This window comes from Protopterus annectens, chromosome 13.part0 (assembly GCF_019279795.1).
Source record: "Protopterus annectens isolate FY-2018-M chromosome 13.part0, PAN1.0, whole genome shotgun sequence".
NCBI lineage: Eukaryota > Metazoa > Chordata > Ceratodontiformes > Protopteridae > Protopterus > Protopterus annectens.
In genome coordinates, this window is record NC_056747.1 from 124,578,973 (window position 1) to 124,597,617 (window position 18,645).

The 18,645-nt window shown below is 43.6% G+C and overlaps 1 protein-coding gene across 2 annotated transcripts in view; it reads right to left on the reverse strand.

Moving 5' to 3' along the window:
• The window catches only part of TAX1BP3 (Tax1 binding protein 3), a 395,888-nt gene that overhangs the window by 87,556 nt on the left and 289,687 nt on the right, over positions 1–18,645 (reverse strand). For both annotated transcript variants that reach the window (XM_044090707.1, XM_044090706.1), the window contains exon 4: positions 15,079–15,156. In XM_044090707.1, coding sequence (XP_043946642.1) covers positions 15,079–15,156 — 78 coding nt within the window. The remainder of the gene's footprint in view (positions 1–15,078; positions 15,157–18,645) is intronic.

Sequence of the window (18,645 nt, forward strand, 5' to 3'; positions counted from 1 at the left end):
GAGGGGAAAGTACAGTTTTGTACCTACCATAAATGTAGATGTTCGAGTGTATACCCTGCTGCAGTCATCACACTTGGGTTATCCTGTAGTCAGGCGGTCCCGCAGTAAGCCCAAATTCCCTCTTGGTCCGGCGTCTTCCCTGACGTCAGTGCGCCAGGGGTATATCAGAGGCATCCGACGCCATTTTCTTCAGTATTTCTTGCCCCAGATGTCAGGTGCCCCTAATAGGTAGGCAAAATATATAAATATATAAATATATATATATATATATATATATATATATATATATATATATATATATACACATAGCTATATAAAAATAAAACAAAACCCTTAGGCACAAGCAAATACACCACAGAGGTAGTATAGGATAGAGTGGTAGAGATAAGTTCAGATAGTTCAGAGGAGATGGAGGGAGGGTAACCTGGACTGCAGCAGGGTATACACTCGAACATCTACATTTATGGTAGGTACACAACTGTACTATGTTCATCGTGTTACCCTACTGCAGTCATCACACTTGGGTAGAATCCCAAAGCTAAGGATGGGTGGTTGAGTCAAACAGGGTTAGAGGAGGCTAGAAGGCCATGCAAAACTGCAGTGGCGAAGCCAGCTCTAGTCTTAGAGTAAAGTGGTAAGTGGTAATGTTTGGTGAAGGTGTGTACTGAACTCCAAGTTGCAGCTTCCAGAATATCCTTGGTTGGCACCCCCCTGAGGTAGGCTGTAGATGTAGCTGCTGCCCTGGTAGAGTGGGGCCTTATGCTAGCAGGAACTGGTTTTCCATGGTGGGTGTAGCAAAAGCATTATGCAATGTCCTATCCATTTGGAAATGGTCTGTTTTGAGATAGCCTTTCCTTGTGATGCTGTAGCATAAGATACAAAAAGCTGGTCAGATTTTCTGAAAACCTTAGTTTTATCCAAGTAGTAACATAGCTGCCTGTGAACGTCCAAGGAATGTAGGAGTCTTTCTCCTTTGTTCTCTGGATTTGGAAAGAAGGTGGGTAAATGGATGGTTTGAATTAGAGCCACACTGGATACCACCTTAGGCATAAAGGAGGGGTTAGTTCGTAGAGAAACTCTGTCTTGATGAAAAATGAGGAAAGGCTCTACTGCCATTAGTGCCTGAAGCTCTGAAACTCTTCTCGCTGAAGTAATTGCTAGCAGCAGGGCAGTCTTCCATGATATAAACTTTAAGTCAGCTGAGAAAGCTGGCTCAAAAGGAGGTAGCGTAAGTTTTTCCAGAACAAAGTTGAGGTCCCAAGTAGGTGTTGGTGCTCTCCTGGGAGGCCCAATGTTTTTGGCCCCTCTGAGAAACTGCCTTAGGAGTGGATGTAAAAATAAGGGAGGATCCGTGTTGTAGTGAGCTGAAATAGCTGAGGCGTGGATTTTAATAGATGAAAAAGAAAGCCCTTTGTGTAACATCTCAGTTAAATATTGCAAAATCTGAGGTATGTCAGGCTGAAGGGTATTTTGGCCTTTAGCTCGGTTCCAGGCACAAAACCTTTTCCATTTGTCTGAGTAGGCTTTCCTGGTGCTGGGCCTCCTGGCCTCCAGAATAACATCCATAACAGCTTGTGAGAGATGAGCTGGCTGGTTGCTTAGGTGATTTGCCATGCAGCCAAGTTTAAGGTTTTGAGTTGGCTGTGTAGAATCTGATTGTCTTGTTGTGTGAGCAGATGGGTAATTTGTGGTAGAATCCATGGTGGGCCCTGGGCCATACTCCTTAATAGTGGGTACCAATGCTGGCGTGGCCAGTCTGGGGCAATGAGCATCATTCGGGGTCTCTCCATCCTGACTCATCAGCACCTTTGTGAGAAGGGGTAATGGAGGAAAGGCATATACTGTCAGCATTTTCCAACTGAATGAGAGTGCGTCCACTTTCCAAGCTTGATGGTGAAAAGTCCTGGTGCAAAATTTTGTTAGTGGATAGTTTTGGGGGTTGGCAAATAGGTCTATGTCTAGGAGCCCCCATTTTTGAGTTATCATTGCAAATACTTGGGCATCCAGTTTCCACTTGTGGGGATCCATGATGTTTCTGCTTAGGTCATCTGCCAATGTGTTCTTTTTTTCTGGCAGGAATTGAGCTTGTAATTGAACTTGGTAAGCCAGTGCTGTGTTCCACAAGGTCATTGCTTGCCTGCATAGAGGGTAGGAGTGTGTACCCCCTTGCTTGTTTATGTACCACATTACTGTGGTGTTATCTGTCCTTATGGTAAACTGTCCTGGATGTAAGAGGTCCTTGAAAGCTGTCAGAGCATTTTGTACAGCTAGCATTTCTTTTTGATTGATGTGCAGATTCCTTTGATCTGCAGTTCATATGCCTTGAATGCACCGTCCTGCCATGTGTGCCCCCCAGGCATAGTCCGAAGCATCTGTTGTCATAGTTTGCCTGGCTGGGGGTAAGGTGAAAAGCTGACCCTTGTTGAGGTGACATGCCTGTGACCACCATAGGAACTCCTGTTGAAGGCAGGGAATGAGGGGTATCACTGTTTCCAGGCTGTGGCTGTGTTGAGTCCATACGCTTTTTAGGTACCATTGTAATTTCCTCATATGCAGTTTTGCAAATGGTATTAGTAGTATGCAAGATGCCATGAAGCCCAAGGCCGGCAGAATTTTTCTTGCAGGGAGTTGGGTCTTTGTTGCCATTGCTCTGAAGTATTGAGATAATTGTAGTTGTTTGTCTGGCGTCAGATAAGCCATCTGGGCCGTTGTATTCAAGCTGGCACCTAGGAATGTCATATTTTGTGAGGGCACTAGTTTTGATTTCTTTTTGTTTACTGTGTACCTTAGGCAACTTAGATGTTTTACAAAAGCCAGGTGTTGTAAGAGAATGACCTTGCTTTCTGCTTGGATGAGGCAGTCGTCCAGGTATGGGTATATTTGAATTCCTCTTTGTCTGCAGTATGCAATTACTGGTGCCAGGCATTTTGTGAAGACCCTGGGCGCAGTACATAAGCCAAAGGGCAGTGCAGAGAATTGGTAATGGGTTGAACCTGCAAAGAAACGGAGGTATCTTCTGCAATTTTGTCTGATAGGGACATGCAGGTATGCCTCCTTGAGGTCCAACGTTACCAGCCAAGCTTTCTTGCCCAACATGGGAAGAAGCTGCTGTAGTGTTAGCATCTTGAATTTGGGTACTTGCAAGAAAGTGTTTAAAACTGAAAGGTCCAGAATGGGTCTCCAAGCACTGTCCTTTCTGGGGACTAGAAAGAGCCTTGAGTAAAATCCTTGGCCTTGCTCCTGTGTAGGTACCAGTTGAATGGCTCTCATGTCCATGAGAGCTGTAATTAGTTTTTGTGCCTCTGCCCATTTATTTTGTGGCAGGTTTGGCATTCCTTTTATCCTTGGCAAGGTGTGGAAATGGAATCTGTATCCTTGTGAGATAATGTCTAGGACCCATTTGTCCTTTGTGACGATGCACCAGATGTCTGCAAAAAGTGCTAATTTTCCTCCCAAGGGAGCTGCCAAGAGAGTTTTGCTTGGCAGTTTGAGGTACAAGTCATTGTGCTTGCCTTCTTGTAATTTGTGGCCTGTCTTCTCCTCCCTTCTGTGTTGCAGTGCCCCATTGGCGAGGTTTGTAAGGGATTTGTGCTTGTCCTCTGCCCCTTGGGTGCCTGTATTTACCCCTCTGTGGTCTGTCAGAAGCTGGAAAGGACCAATTTTTTGTTGGACAATTTCTGCTGAAGCGTGGGGGCTGTACTTGTAAGAAATATTTGACAGTCTGCATAGATTTTGCCTTATCCTCCATTTTCTTTAAAACCTCCTCTACTTTAACCCCAAATAAGACATCCTGCTGTAAGGGTGCATCTAGTAACTTTGCTTTAACATGATCAAGCAGAGATTGTTCCTTTAACCAAGCATGCCTATGTATAACAGACCCAGTAACAGCTGCTCTAGAGGAAGCTTCCAAGGCATCACAACCACATTGTAAAGTATGTTTGCCCACCTGTTCAGCTGCATGCAACAGATCCTGCATTTCCTTGAATTCAGACTGTTGAGGGTGCATGCCCATCTTTTGTTTTATTTGAGACATTAGGAATTGCTGGTATTTAAGCATGTGAAATTGACAATTTAGTGCTCTCATAGCTAGAGTAGCTGAGGTGTAAACCTTCTTCCCCCACCTATCTAGTGCTCTGGAGTCCCTTTCAGAGGATACAGAATTTTTAGCCATAAAAGCCTTAGCCCCCTTGGGACCCTGGGAGATTGTCTCTGGATCAGCAACAGGGCTTTTGTATAGGAATTTGTGTGAGGCAGGCACTCTATAGTATCTATCTGGTTTGGCTGGAGCAGGAGGCAGAGAATCTGGATTTAGACTAGATTCTAAGAAAACATCATCCATAATGTCTAAAACTGGGGGGATAGCAAGGGGTCTGTGCTGGGGGAGTAAAAGAAACTCTCTGAGCCTTTTCTTTGAGTCGGAGTAGTCCTGACCTTCCCAGTGGAAATGTTCCCTCATGGTATGTAAGGTTTCCCCAAAGGAATAATCTTCAGGGGGAGAAGCTGAGGGAATGCAGTCTTCAGCATCAGAATCTTCATAAGGGGGAAAGGAGTAATCCTGTTCCTCAGAGGAGCCTGAGGAAACAGACACTTGATTAGAGGAGGCATAATCCTCCTCTTGTCTAGGCCTTTTGTCGGGGTTGGGAACCCCTGATCAAAGAAATTAAATCTTCAGCCATTTTAAGCATCTGTTTCTTAGGCATAGGGCCTTGACCTGGAGACTGAAGAGTAGTCTTTTCTTGGTTTTAGAGGAGTCTTAAGCTTAGCATAAGATTTTATGGTGAGAGTAGTCGGTCTGAAGACACCTTCAGAAACCGAAGGTGTTTCCACAGCACCGGCTCCTCCTACTGCCATGTCGTCAGTAGGGCCTAAAGAAAATGACTGTGTCAGCCTAGAACTCCCTGCTGGAGAATCCGAAGCGGTCTGGGGATCTAATTCAGTGGTAGCCAGGGACTGCGTAGGCGCCTCACTGAAAACCGGAGAACCGGCGACCGGCCCAGCAGAGGACTCGGAGTCTGGCTTGGATCTAGGCTGCCTTTCTTTATCTTTGCGTTTTTTATGCACGCCGGTAGTCGGTTGCTCCGACAGCATAGTGTAATTAAATTTCCTACCGAAGTAGTGTCGTGCGAAATCAAAGCATCGCTTAATAGTTCGCTTATTGAACCTAGCACAAAACCGACAACCAGTGACATCGTGGTCTGGGCCTAGGCAAGGTATACAAAAAGAATGAAAGTCCTTATGAGGTATTTGTTTCCCACAAGAAATGCAATTGTTAACTTTTTCTGACATCGGACTGAGGCAAGAAAAGGTTTCCCAACGGGGTACTTAGCTTTGAAGACATCGGACTGAAACTCGATTCGAAAATTACAGGTGTCGGCTGACCGGCACTTGTGAACTGCTTCTGCTTCGGGCACCGTGCGGCAAGAAAGACTAAAGAAAATAGCGTTGGATGCTTCTGATATACCCCTGGCGCACTGACGTCAGGGAAGAAGCGACAGCAACCGACGCCAGACCAAGACTTTGGAATTCAGGCCGACTGCGGGACTGCCTGATGGCAGGATAACCCAAGTGTGAAGACTGCAGCAGGGTAACATGATGAACATCAGCAAGGAATTCCTGGCAGTATGCCAGCAACTCCAAACCTTTTAAATGTCCACAGAACATTTACTAATCTGAAAGCAGTACTATTTTTTTTTTTTTTTAGGACAGAGTCTAGAGAAGCTAGCTCAGCATGATGTTCACCTCCACAGGAGTTGAAGGGAGGGACCAGATTCAGCCAGCATGGTTTAAAAACAGCAAAATCTAAAGGAAGTCCGGAATGCTGAAAGCTTAAAAATAAAATTGCAGATAAAAATTTTGTAGGATATCTAAACAAAAAGAGATAATACACTTACAGGAAACGTGACCTACAGATAATGAAAAATTAAGCCTCCAATATTATGCTAAATATAAATGATTTGGAAAAAGAAGAGCTTATAACTTTTAGTTCTGTACTTACCATAACTTTAGATGTTTGGGATCCATCTCGCCTACATTCAGTACTGATGGGCTTGGAGCCGATCCCTCGGCTCCGACTCGGCACGCTATGCTATAGAGCGAGGCCTCTTATTGGCTGAGCTATTTCTTATCCCAGGATGCACCACCACTAATCCCCCAGATCTTGTTTGTCCGCATTCATGCACACATGCACAACTTGTTTATATAACATTGTCAGATGTTTCAAGATGAAACAACAGGTTTCGGACCTTCTGATATCCTCTGATCTCTAAGGAAGGGGGAAGGAGGGTGGGTTATTGGGAATGTAGGCGAGATGGATCCCAAACATCTAAAGTTGTGGTAAGTACATAACTAAAAGATGTTATGTGATCCTATCTCGCCTACATTCAGTACTGATGGGACAGCGTCCCTAGCACCTAAATCCTGGGTGGCTCATTGGAAAACACTCCTGAGCACTGTGGAACCAAATGAAGCTCGTCCTCTAGATGCCACATCCAATTTGTAGTGGGAAATGAAAGTGTGCGGGGAAGACCATGTAGCCGCAGCACAAATGTCACTAATGGCAAGCTTAGAATGAAATGCTATCGAAGTAGCCATAGCTCTTGTAGAATGAGCTTTGACAGAGGTGGTAAACTCTTTATTAGAATAAGAATAAACTTGAGTAATACAGTCCCCGATCCATTTGGCAATAGTGACCTTTGTGACGGCTTTGCCCAATTTATTGTCCGCAAAGGATACAAACAACTGATCTGTTTTCCTTGTTTGTTTGGTCCTATCTAAATAAAAACGCAATTGCCTGTGGACATCTAATGTGTGGAATATGAATTCCGCTTTGTTAGAATACTTCGGAAAGAAGACGGGAAGTTCTAATGACTGTTGTAGGCAGAAACTGGAACAAACTTTAGGGACAAAGGACGGATTTGGCCTGAGAGATACTCTGTCTTTGTGAAAAACCAAGTACGGAGGTTTTACAGACAAAGCTTGAAGCTCTGAAACCCTTCTGGCAGAAGTAATCGCCACCAGAAAGGCAGTTTTCCACGATAGAAATTTTAAATCACATGTCGCTGCCGGTTGAAGGGGAGGAAGTTAAGGCAACACCACATCGAGATCCCATGGAGGAGCAGGATGAGAACTCGGAGGTCTTAAAAGCGCAGCACCTTTCAAGAAGGTCTTACACAATCTGTTGCTCATTAAAGGTGGGTTTATAGATTCGTGAAAATTGGAAATAGCTGCCAATTGAACCTTGATGGTAGAGACTGAAGAGCCTTGATTGAAAAGAGAAGTTAGAAATTTCAGTACTTCTGATACAGGAATAGTGATGGGATCCAGACCCCGGAGTTGAGCCCAAATAGCAAATCTTTTCTATTTGCTAGAATACAATTTCTTTGTAGCAGACTTGTGGGCCGAAGATAAAATGTGTACAACTTCCGGATCCAAGGTATGACTCCTGACTATAGTCGGAAGAGGAGGAGCCAAGCCGTCAATTTTAAGGTGTGTAGGGACTGGTGGAATAGTCCCGACTGATGAACCAATAGGTCTGGGATCTGATCCAGGAACCATGGACCTTCCAGAGCATATTTCGAAGATAGGGAACCATACTTGACGAGGCCAGTAAGGAGCAACTAAGATCATTTTGCTCCCCAAGAGATGCCTTTTGGATCACCCTGGGAAGGAAAGGAACTGGGGGAAAGGCATAAAGTAAGCCGGTGGGCCACGGTCGGGCTAGTGCGTCCATAGGGCTCTTCCCCGGTGCCGGGGTGAGGGAGAAGAACATTTTGAACTCCGCATTCAGTGGAGTCGCGAAGAGGTCGCAACACGGAACTCCCCATTTGCTGAAAATCTGATTTGCAACTGTAATGTTCAGAGACCATTCGTGTGGAGAGAGGATAGTTCTGCTCAGTCTGTCGGCTATCACATTGGACTTGCCGGGATATGAGTTGCCACTAGAAAGCGTTTGGTCGACACTGCCCATTCCCAAACTCTCATGGCCTCTCTGCAAAGGGGATAGGATCTGGTCCCTCCCCGTTTGTTCAGGTACCAGACCACTGACATGTTGTCGGAGTGAACGGCAATTACGCCCTGAGGGAGGTAATCGTGAAGGGCTTGAAGGGACAGAAGCACCGCCCTCATTTCTAGGATGTTGATATGAAGTAGGGTCTCTTCTGGATGCCATTTGCCTTGGACTGACCTGCCCAGGGAATGCCTCCCCCACCCCATCTGGGAGGCGTCCGTGGTCAAAGTGGCCACAGGAGGAGGTGGAACAAAGGGTCGTCCCTGATCCAGATTGGAGGGCACCAGCCACCAGCGAAGGTCCCGTTTGCAGGTTTCTGTGATCCATATGAGGTGACTGAGGGGGAGTTCCTGAAAGGACCACTGAGCTGAAAGAAGCCACTGGGGAATTCTCATGTGCAATCTTGCTAGGGGAACTAGAAGAACCATGGCGGACATGGATCCCAATAGCTGCAGGACCATTCTGGCTGGGGCTTTGGATCTGGGAAGTAAGGCTCGAACTTGAGCCTGTATGGTTTGTATCCTGTCTGTAGGTAGATAGACCCGCATTCGGTTTGAGTCTATCTCTACTCCGATGAATCTTATGCGTTGAGATGGCAGCAACACCGACTTTGGCCAATTGAAGGTGATTCCAAGGAATTGCCCAGTGATATCGTGGCTTGTAGGCTCCGCAATAGTAGATGCTTGGAGGTGGCAGTTAGGAGCCAGTCGTCTAGATACGGAAACACCTGGAATCCTAGACTTCTCAGGTGAGCAGTCACGACCGCCAAACATTTGGTGAACACCCTGGGGGCTGTGGTGAGACCAAAGGGCAGCGCACGGAACTGAAAATGACTGCCTCCTAGGCTGAAGCGCAGATGTCTCCTGGACGCTTGATGTACCATGATATGGTAATAAGCGTCCTTGAGATCTATGGAGCACATCCAAACACCTTTCTCCAGCAATGGGAGAATGGTTTGTAGGGTGACCATTCGGAACTTGGACTTTTTGACTGAACGGTTTGGAATGCTGAGATCCAAAATGGGCCTCAAGTCCCCGGTCTTTTTTGGCACCAAAAAGAATCTTGAGTAAGTCCCTAATCCGATCTGGTCTGCGGGGACTGGTTGGATGACTCCTTTTTGCAGCAGCTTTGAAACTTCTGAGGCTGCAGTTTCCCGTTGACTGGGTGGCGGGTCCGGGATTTTTTTGGACTGAGGTGGAGAGTGAGAGAAAGGGATGGCGTAACCTCCGGCGATAATTCGAAGCACCCATCGGTCCTGAGTGATACCTTCCTAGGCTTTTAGGTGCCTCGAAAAACGACCCCCGACTGGCTCCGGAGCTGCACAGTCGGGCAATCCCTCAGGGACTGTGAAAGGCTGAAGAGCCATGAAAGGACTCGCGGTCTCCAGTGTTGCGAGGGCCTCTGCCGCCTCTGGGACTGCGTCTTCCAGAAGAATTTCCCCCTCCCCTGCCTCTGGAAGGGGGATCGTCCTGCTGTGAGGGGTAAGACTTCTGAGATTTATGGAACTACATTTTCCCTCCTCTTTTAGCCTTGGGGTAAGGCCGAAAGGGAGTGGAAAATCGTGCCCCTACGGCAGTCAAAGTCTTACCATCTTGCTCGCAGGGGTCAGTGTGTCCTTTACCTTGGGTCCAAACAAGGAGGACCCATCAAAGGGGGCGTCGGCAAAGGAAGACTTAATGGCCTCCGCAAAATGACACAGGCGGAGCCAGGCTTGTCTCCGTAGAGCAATGCCTGTACCCGCCGCTCTACTCGCCCCTTCGGCCGCATAAGAAATGAGCCTCATGGACGAGTTTGATATGGACGACAGCGTAGCCAGCTGAGAGCCAACCGTCTGGGCCAGCTCCTCAGGCAGGTTACCCAAGAGGGTATCGGAAAGTTCTTTAATCAGATCCCTCTGAAATCTGGTAAAGTGCGTGAGATAGTTCAAGGACCTTAATGTAAAGGCAGCTGAACTTAGGGTGCGCTACCGTGCCGATCCATGCTCCTAGACTCCTTATTAGGAGGATGGACGGACGTCGAAGCCTCTGCTACATCTTGCTGGGTAGCAGATGCCACCACCAAAGCATCTACAGCCACACCTTTCGTCAGAAACTCTTTTCCGGGGTGCTGACAGGAACTTATTAGGACGAGCAGGCATCGGTTCCACAGAGTCTGGGTGTTCCCACGCCCTTCGACAGATCAAATCCAAGAGCTCATCGAAGGGCGGAGACACCCAGGAGGCGGAGGGCTGAGCCCGAGGCCTTAAGGAACATCGACTCATCAGCAGAAGGGGGTTTGGATTGCCAGCCGCCTCGTTGTTTAAGGGCTTCCAGGATGTCTGCAAAGGAGACATCATCTGAGGACGACTTAGGGGACCCCTCTGCATCATCGAGATCAGTGTCTGATGTAAGAGACTCATCAGGGGAGTCAACGTGCTTCCTCTTGCACGATCTTTTCCTGGAGGGTTCCTCCGAAGAAGCTTCAGAGGGACCTCCAGGAGGGGGGAAACCCAAGTGGGGGTAACCTCAGGCCCCGGGGCTCCGCTGTCTAAGGACAGGGGGACTGCCAAAGACCCAGTCTCAGTATGCAGGGAAGGAGCTGGGGAGACCGTGGAGGTAGCCAAAGAAGATTTGGCTAATGCACTCCTCATAGCCCTGAAGGTGGGACCACCAGAATCCTGGGAAGGTCCCACCTCCGTGGCCACAACGGTAGACGGTACTCCTGCATCCGACGCACCAAGAGGAAGGCTTGGGACCGAAAAAATCAGTCCCGAAGCGTCCCCCCCGGGGCCGACAGAAGAAGTCCGCGTACCGAACTCCGACTCAAGAGCCGGAGTTGGAGTAAGGGTCGGGCCCGACCCGAAAACCTCCATTGGTTCCACCAGCACCGGCTCCAACGGTGCCGAGGCTGTTGGAGGAGGAACCATAGTAGCAGGGTGGACCATCGGCTCTGAAGCCGAATGAGCTGTAGCCGAAACTAACTTTTGAAACACCGGAGACTGGAAAAGTCTTAGGAGCACCCTGTCGATGTCTGAATCAGACATCTTGGAGGATCTAGATGACACCGATCGGGTCCGAACAGATTTCTCCATCGGCTCCATAGGACTAGGGGACCGGCTCCAAATGGATTCGATTACTATCGGTTCCGAGGGAGATCTCAAAACAATTTCCCTCGGTGCCGATGAGGACTTGGCCGACAGGGAAGAGTCTGAGCCGGCAACCCTCATCGGCTCCAAAATCAGTGGAGCCGATGAAGGTGACCCGCCTCTCGATGCCCCAGTCCTCGGCTCCGAAACCAGAGGGGTCGAGACTGGAGGCATCGAGGCAGACCGTTCCGCCCTCGGCTCCGAAGTCCGTGGAGCCGATGGAGAAGCCTGCCTAGGTTTTTTGGCAGTCGGTTCCGACAGACTGGTCGGAGCCGACGCTTTTTTTCTTTTTCGTAGGAGAGGAAGAGGAAGATAAAGCCTCCTCGAAGGATGGCTTAATCAGACCTTTTAAAATTAATTTATTCTTCCTCTCCTGGAGGACTCTCGAAGAAAAGGCATGACACACGCTACAGGACTCTTGTAGGTGCTTGGCGCCTAAACAATAAACGCACGAGGAGTGGTCGTCCGTTATGGACATTTTATAACCACACCTCACACACTTTTTAAACCCAGAGGGTCTATGTTCCTTAGACATGCTGACTAACCCTAAGAAACAAGATTTTAATACACAGAAAGAGAAAACTAAGTAAGTTTTTTTTTTTTTTTTTTTTTTGACAAAAAACAATTCACAAACTAGTAGCACAAACACAGAAAATGAGGGTCAAGACCCTCTAACTTAAGCAGGTACTTGACCTCTGGAAACATAAAAACGCTAGATAGTAATAGTAATAGGGGAAGGCCCCTCTAACTTAAACGGGAAACCTTCCCTTAACGAAAAAACACAATTTTCTCAACAGATTTTACCAAACACACTCGTACAACAACAATAGCTGTTAAAACAGCTTTTGGGTTCAAATTAGCAAATTTCCTGACAGGAAAAGTCTGAATAAAACAGTACTTAGCCCAGCCAAGTTTGAGACCACGTCCTAGCTTGTAAGCGGCAAACGAGATCTGGGGGATTAGTGGTGGTGCATCCTGGGATAAGAAATAGCTCAGCCAATAAGAGGCCTCGCTCTATAGCATAGCGTGCCGAGTCGGAGCCGAGGGATCGGCTACGAGCCCATCAGTACTGAATGTAGGCGAGATAGGATCACATAACATCATTTGTTAAAATTATAAAAGGAATGGAGTCAAAGTTAATTATAGACAACAGAAATATACTAATAAAACTGCCAATATCAGTCTCAATAACAAGTGGGATAATCAGAAAATACAGATAGGGAAATTAACTGATAAATGAATTCGGGAGAGACAAATGCGGGAACTCAAAATTGTTAACAGTAAGAAATCTGAATGCAAAACTGGGCCACACTACATCTATTCAAATAACATGCAGCCAAAAAGTACACATTCCAAAGAAAATTGCATTAAAGCAGATTTAGAGTTGCTTTAGATGGATAGTAAATATGATGAATAGACTGGAACTTACCGCCAAAGATTTATACATCACCTCAAAGGTACAAGGTCAGTATTAGATTATATTACATTATGGGAAACTAGATATTAAAGGTCAATTTACAGCAGAGATTGAAACAGCAGTGATCACTTCTCTACTCAAATGAAGCAAAAAAAAAAAAAGAAACATAAAACAAACAAACAAAAAAAAGATTTTGAAAGAACAAATTTAAAAAGGGGGCAGTAAACAGAAAAATATAACAGGTATTCTAACATCAGAGATGTTGGAAAATCCCCAAGTGATGCTTTCTACAGAAAGGCCTCACTGAGCTCAACAACTGGTGTCAGAACCATGGCCTTAAGCTCAAGGCCAAAAAATGTGTTGTCATCCCCTTTGGGAAAAAATGGTTCCCATGAATTACCACATTGATGTTAGTCCACTGAACACAGAAAGCGTTATTAGAGATCTGGGAACACAGGTTGACAGAAACCTCTCATGTGACCACCACATTACCACTGTGGTCACAAAGTCCTTCTATGTGGCAAATGTCATTATTAAGGGTAAGCCATCGTCTCCCTCTGCTCTTCCCTTATTAGGTCAATCATCGAGTACAATGTCCCATTTGGCATGTACGTCACTAGACACCTGCAACAACTGGAGAGGCTGCAAAAGTACCTCACAAAGAGGATCCTAGGCCTTAAACACTTGTCCTATATGGACAGACTCAAAAAATTCCAACTATTCTGTCTCACATCGCCTACTTAGAGGCAATCTCTGCTTGACTTACAAAGCCATGTCTGACCCAGCTCTGTTAGAAATGCTACATCTAAAGACATTCCAATCCCTCCGCACTACACGCTCCAGAGACCTCAACCTCATTACCACAATCAACAGAACATGCTAAGGGACAGGTTCATAACCCAGAGACTGCCCATGCTATGGAAAAGACTTCCCATACATGTCAAACAGAGCACCTCACTGGCCCTCTTCAAGAGAAATCTTGATGAGTGGATGGGAAATAGAAAATTCATCCCGGGGATTACTCCAGTAGCTCTACTTGATAAAAGCATTGGTAACTAAGGTTGGGTGGCACGATGTCAGGGTAATCCTATGGGCTAGGTTTGCAAAGACTCCAAGGCCATTAGCCTAGTACACGCCTATGAAACTATAAGAATGTAAAAATGAAGATACTTAAGACACACAGTAGAAAGATGGAAAACTACAAGATGCACAAAGAAAGTGAATATGAAAAATTGTGAAACACAGAATTAGCTTTATATCAAAAGCACGGGAAGCAATTTTGAAAAGATGGTTCGTTATAGGATGCCTGAAGATGATGACAGACACAAGACGTGTGTGAAAGAAAGTATGAGAATCAGTGTATAAAACTACTAAAATTAGGGCTTTAGTAAGTGGTTGGTTAAGTGAAGAAGTACACAAAAAGCTTAATTTTTTTGAAAAGTTCAAAAGTTCAAAACAACTTGATAAACATTACATATTTTAGGATAAGTTGCAAGAAGTGTTACAAACTACGGAAAAAAATGAAGTCTTAGAATCTAATAATTAAAGAAAAGAAAAACTCAAAGGTGACTAGCATGAGTCAAAAACAGTGCAATTTTTCTATTGAGTAGTCTAGAAATTCCAGTACAAATAACAGAGATCTCTTTTAAATTGTAAGCATTCACTAGTGCCATTTGTATGCTAAAGACAAATAACGTTCTTGTTCCTGATCACACTAAACAAGGTTCCCAAAATGAACTGAGTAAAAATACTTACCAACATTACAAATATTATTCTATTGACAAGTTAAAATGTCCACATTCCTGGGAAAAAAACATGGAATCAGAGTCCAAACATCTATAGATATAACTCTACTTAATGCACCCCTGAAGATTTCTGCATCACCTAAAGACCTTAAAAATAGGACAAATGGGTAGGTCTCTCAGGAATGCAATTTATGTACCTTGAAGGGAAATCTGTCAAAGTAGGCCATTCCATATTACAACATGTGATAGAAAAATAGATATTATTTACAAACATAAGCTATAACAGCAGGTAGTCTGTTTGGGTACAGATCTCAAATGTTATTCACTGCAGTGTACCATCCAAACTAAGATCAAGCAAACCACAAACATGAATAGAGTACAGAAACAAAATAATGATCTGGCTATAACATACAACTAGTAAGTCATTGCACAGCAGTCAGATTAGAATGGTAAACAATCATGAACTAGGGCAAAACTTTGCATCATTTCAATTCTGACAAATAAGAATTATACAGCGTTAGCATACAGAATGCCATATTACTTTATAGCAATAGGACACACTGAAAATGTTAGAAGTTTTTAGTAAAAAGTGGTAAGGAAGAACAATGACATAATGCCAGCATTGATTAGAGTAAAAATAAGTTCATATTCACTTCATGTTGCATAGTGATAGAACCCTATACAGCTACACACTGAGTTTTTTGACCTTTCGACTATGTCAGAATAGTCCTACCTTGATCTGATTTTTTTAAAGAGTTAGTTTTTCAAACATTTGTTTGTTAGATACCTGCATTATTTTATCTCCTGGACGAAGTCCTGCAACGTCAGCTGGACCACCTTCTGTCACTCTGGTTACATAAATGCCCTAAAAATAACCAACACATTTGTTAGGGGCACAAGCTTAAAATGCAATACATCATGAATCAAAAATTGCAGTAAACATAAAATGGAATGCTGTTATACCTGTACAAAAAAAATGCTTAAAGGTGAGTTTTTCAAAATCATAGGGAGCTATAACAACCTGGAACAGCAGCTAGTTGCCAAATGAATGGCTTCAGAATGGTTAACGTGATGAGACTACTCAGTAGTTTTTCAAACCAAACTTTTTGTTTTTTCAAAAACATTTTTATTTTATTTTCATTATAAACATATGCAAATGTACATATAACGAATACAATAAAACTATTTACAATATTTACATTCATCTATGATAAACAATCATTTTATCTATGAGACGTTATCAGTATTTGTCCAAAAGTTTTTCCAATTTTTGCCATGCTATTTTTTATGGAGTAATGTTATGAGTTCTATAACAAAAGGTTTGCAGTTATTTTTTTACAAACAACTTTTGCTAAATTAATAAAATCTTTAAACATCAAATCTTGTTTACTTTTCCAGTTCAAAGTAATAACTTTTGTAGCAATTGCAAGAATTGACCAGAGTAACTGAATCTGAGATTTAGTATTACATTAGGTATAGGAACATTGAATAGGATTAGTGAGTACAAATATGGCAGTTATCAGACCATAAAGCATTTACAAAATATCTGAAGCCTTTCCAGTACTGAACATTTCTACATTCAATGAACATGTGAACCCCCCAGTTGGCCTGTAGTAATTCATCACATTTCCAACGTTTACTTTCACTGTTTGAGTGTAAGATTTATTTTATGAGGAGTATAGAAACGCCTATTCATAAATTTCCATGTATATAATCTCCAATATAATGAAGAAGAGGTACCATACGTAGAATTCAATTTTTTGAATTCATCGGATATTTGTTCTCCATTAATCTTTAGATAGTAATTCCAAAAATCTGAGTCAAACTTTAGAGTGTCTTTTCTTAGCATCTTATAGATAGGTGAGATACTTTGATTATCTGACTTTTCAAGACACCTATTAAAGACCTGAATCAAACTCGGATAGATTCAGTCTCTAGGTTGATTGATACTCTCATTTTTGTTTTCCATAAACTGCCGTAATGAGTGTATGAACAACCGTCTTGACTATTATCAAAACTACATAAAAGAGAGATTAGTGGTTTAATACTCTTATTTTCAATAAACTGATGCCAGAATATTAAGTTATTTTCCTTTAATTTTTGCATCGCACTGATGTTGAAAGAATCTAGGCAATCAGGGGAGTATGCTATAGGGAATATAAGAAATTGTAATTACAACATTAAACAATTCCTATCAATTATATTTTTAAAGTTATTAAATATTTGATTAATGCCATAAGAAAAATAATCAAACTTCTTATTAAATAAACAAAATCCACGTAAAAGCCAATGAACTCTACTTATTCCATATTGTTCCTTAAACTGATTTTCTATAGTTCTGACATCAGTTATATGAATCTCGTGTATTGTTTTCCAGCCAGATATATAGGTAAGTGTGATCCAATGTACTATTACATTAATTATAACAGATTTGAAATAAAGATCTAAGCTAGGGAATGCTATCCCCATTACTGTTCCAAGCTCTAATGTGCCATTTATATGCAATCCTAGCTTTTAAGGGGAACCATAAAAATTTAAGTAGCATGGAATCTAATTTTTTAAATAAGTTTTTGGGAGGGGGTAGTACCAATGACTGTATATAAAAAAAAGAAGTTATGTACTTACCATAATGTTCCATGTGAGTTGTTCATCTCACCTTCATTCTTACACATGGGGTTCGGAGCCAATCCATCTGCTCTGAGTCGCCGCTTTCACAAGCTCAAGGTTTTAAAGTAGCTCAAGGCCAAGTCCCTATCCCATGATGCTCTATGTCTCACCTCAGATCTAGTTTGCTGATCCCAGCATGTAACATATATAACATATAACAAGTACTCCAGCTGGAATAAGAAATCGTATAACAAGACCTACCAGACCGCAAGTCTTGCTCGTTCTTCGAGAAACCTGGAGGGGGAAGGCGGGTGGGAATGTAAGAATGAAGGCGAGATGAACAACTCACATGGAACGTTATGGTAAGTACATAACTTCTTTATGTGAAGTTGTTCAATCTCGCCATTCATTCGTACACATGGGTAGCATCCCAAGCACCCTAATCCTGGGTGGCTCAAGGGAGTATATTCCTGAGGACAGTGGAACCAAAGGAAGCCCTGTCCCTGGAGGTCTTGTGTACTTTGTAATCAGTGATGAAGGTGATGAAGCTTAGACCAAGTGGCAGCTGCACATATAGTGTCCAAAGGCAGCCTAGCCGCATAAGCTGAGGAAGTAGAAACAGCCCGAGTGGAATGCGCTTTCACGCTATGTTCTAATAGATGATTCACTGAGGAATATGTGAATTTTATGCAGTCAGTTAACCATTTGGAAAGAGTAACTTTGGATACTGGTAGCCCTTTCTTTGTGTCAGCATGAGAAACAAAGAGTTGTTCTGATTTTCTAAATTCTTTTGTTCTGTCCAAATAGAATCTTAATTGCCTGTGAACATCACGCTTATGCAACATATACTCCAACTTGTTAGAATGATTACTGAAGAAAGTTGGGAGTTCAATCGTTTGATTTAGGTTAGCCTCTGAACACACCTTGGGAAGGAAAGAAGTGTTAGTCCTTAGTGACACTCTGTCGGGATGAAACACCAAACATGGGGGTTTGACAGATGGGGCCTGAAGTTCAGATACTCTACGTGCTGAGGTAACGGCTATCAAGAAGATAGTTTTCCAAGAGAGACATTTCAAATGGCAGGATGATGCAGGCTCAAAGGGAGGAAGAATAATCCTTAACAGCACAACATTCAGATTCCCGGGAGTAAAAGTTTGTCTAACAGGAGGTCTAAGATATATGGTACCCTTTAGGAAGGCCCTACAGAGTCTGTGAGACATTAGGTTAGAACCCTCAGATCAGAGGTGAAAATTTGAAATTGCAGCCAATTGAACTCTTATATTGGCAGCTGCAGCATCTTCATTAAAAAGCTTAGTCAGGAATTCCAAAATGCTAGCAATTGGGGCTACGTAAGGGTCAATAATATTTTGGGAAACCCAAAAAGCAAATTGCTTCCGTTTACTGGCATACAACTTTCTGGTGGAAGCTTTATGAGAGGATACAAGAATATGCTGTACCTCAGAGGAGAAATCGTGTGACCTGGCTAAGTTGGGAATTGGAGCAGCCAAGCTGTCAATCTGAGGGAATGAAGAGAAGGATGAAGGTCCCCTGATAAATGCATCAGTATATCTGGAACTGGGTCCAGAATCTAAGTTTCCTCCAGTTGGTAGAGTCGAAGGAAGGGGAACTAAATCTGTTGGGGCCAAAACAGAGCTATTAAAATTACAGCCCTCCCCAGGGCTTTGGCTTTCTGCAAGAATTCTGGAATCAAGGGAATTGGTGGAAAGGCATATAGAAGTCTCAGGGG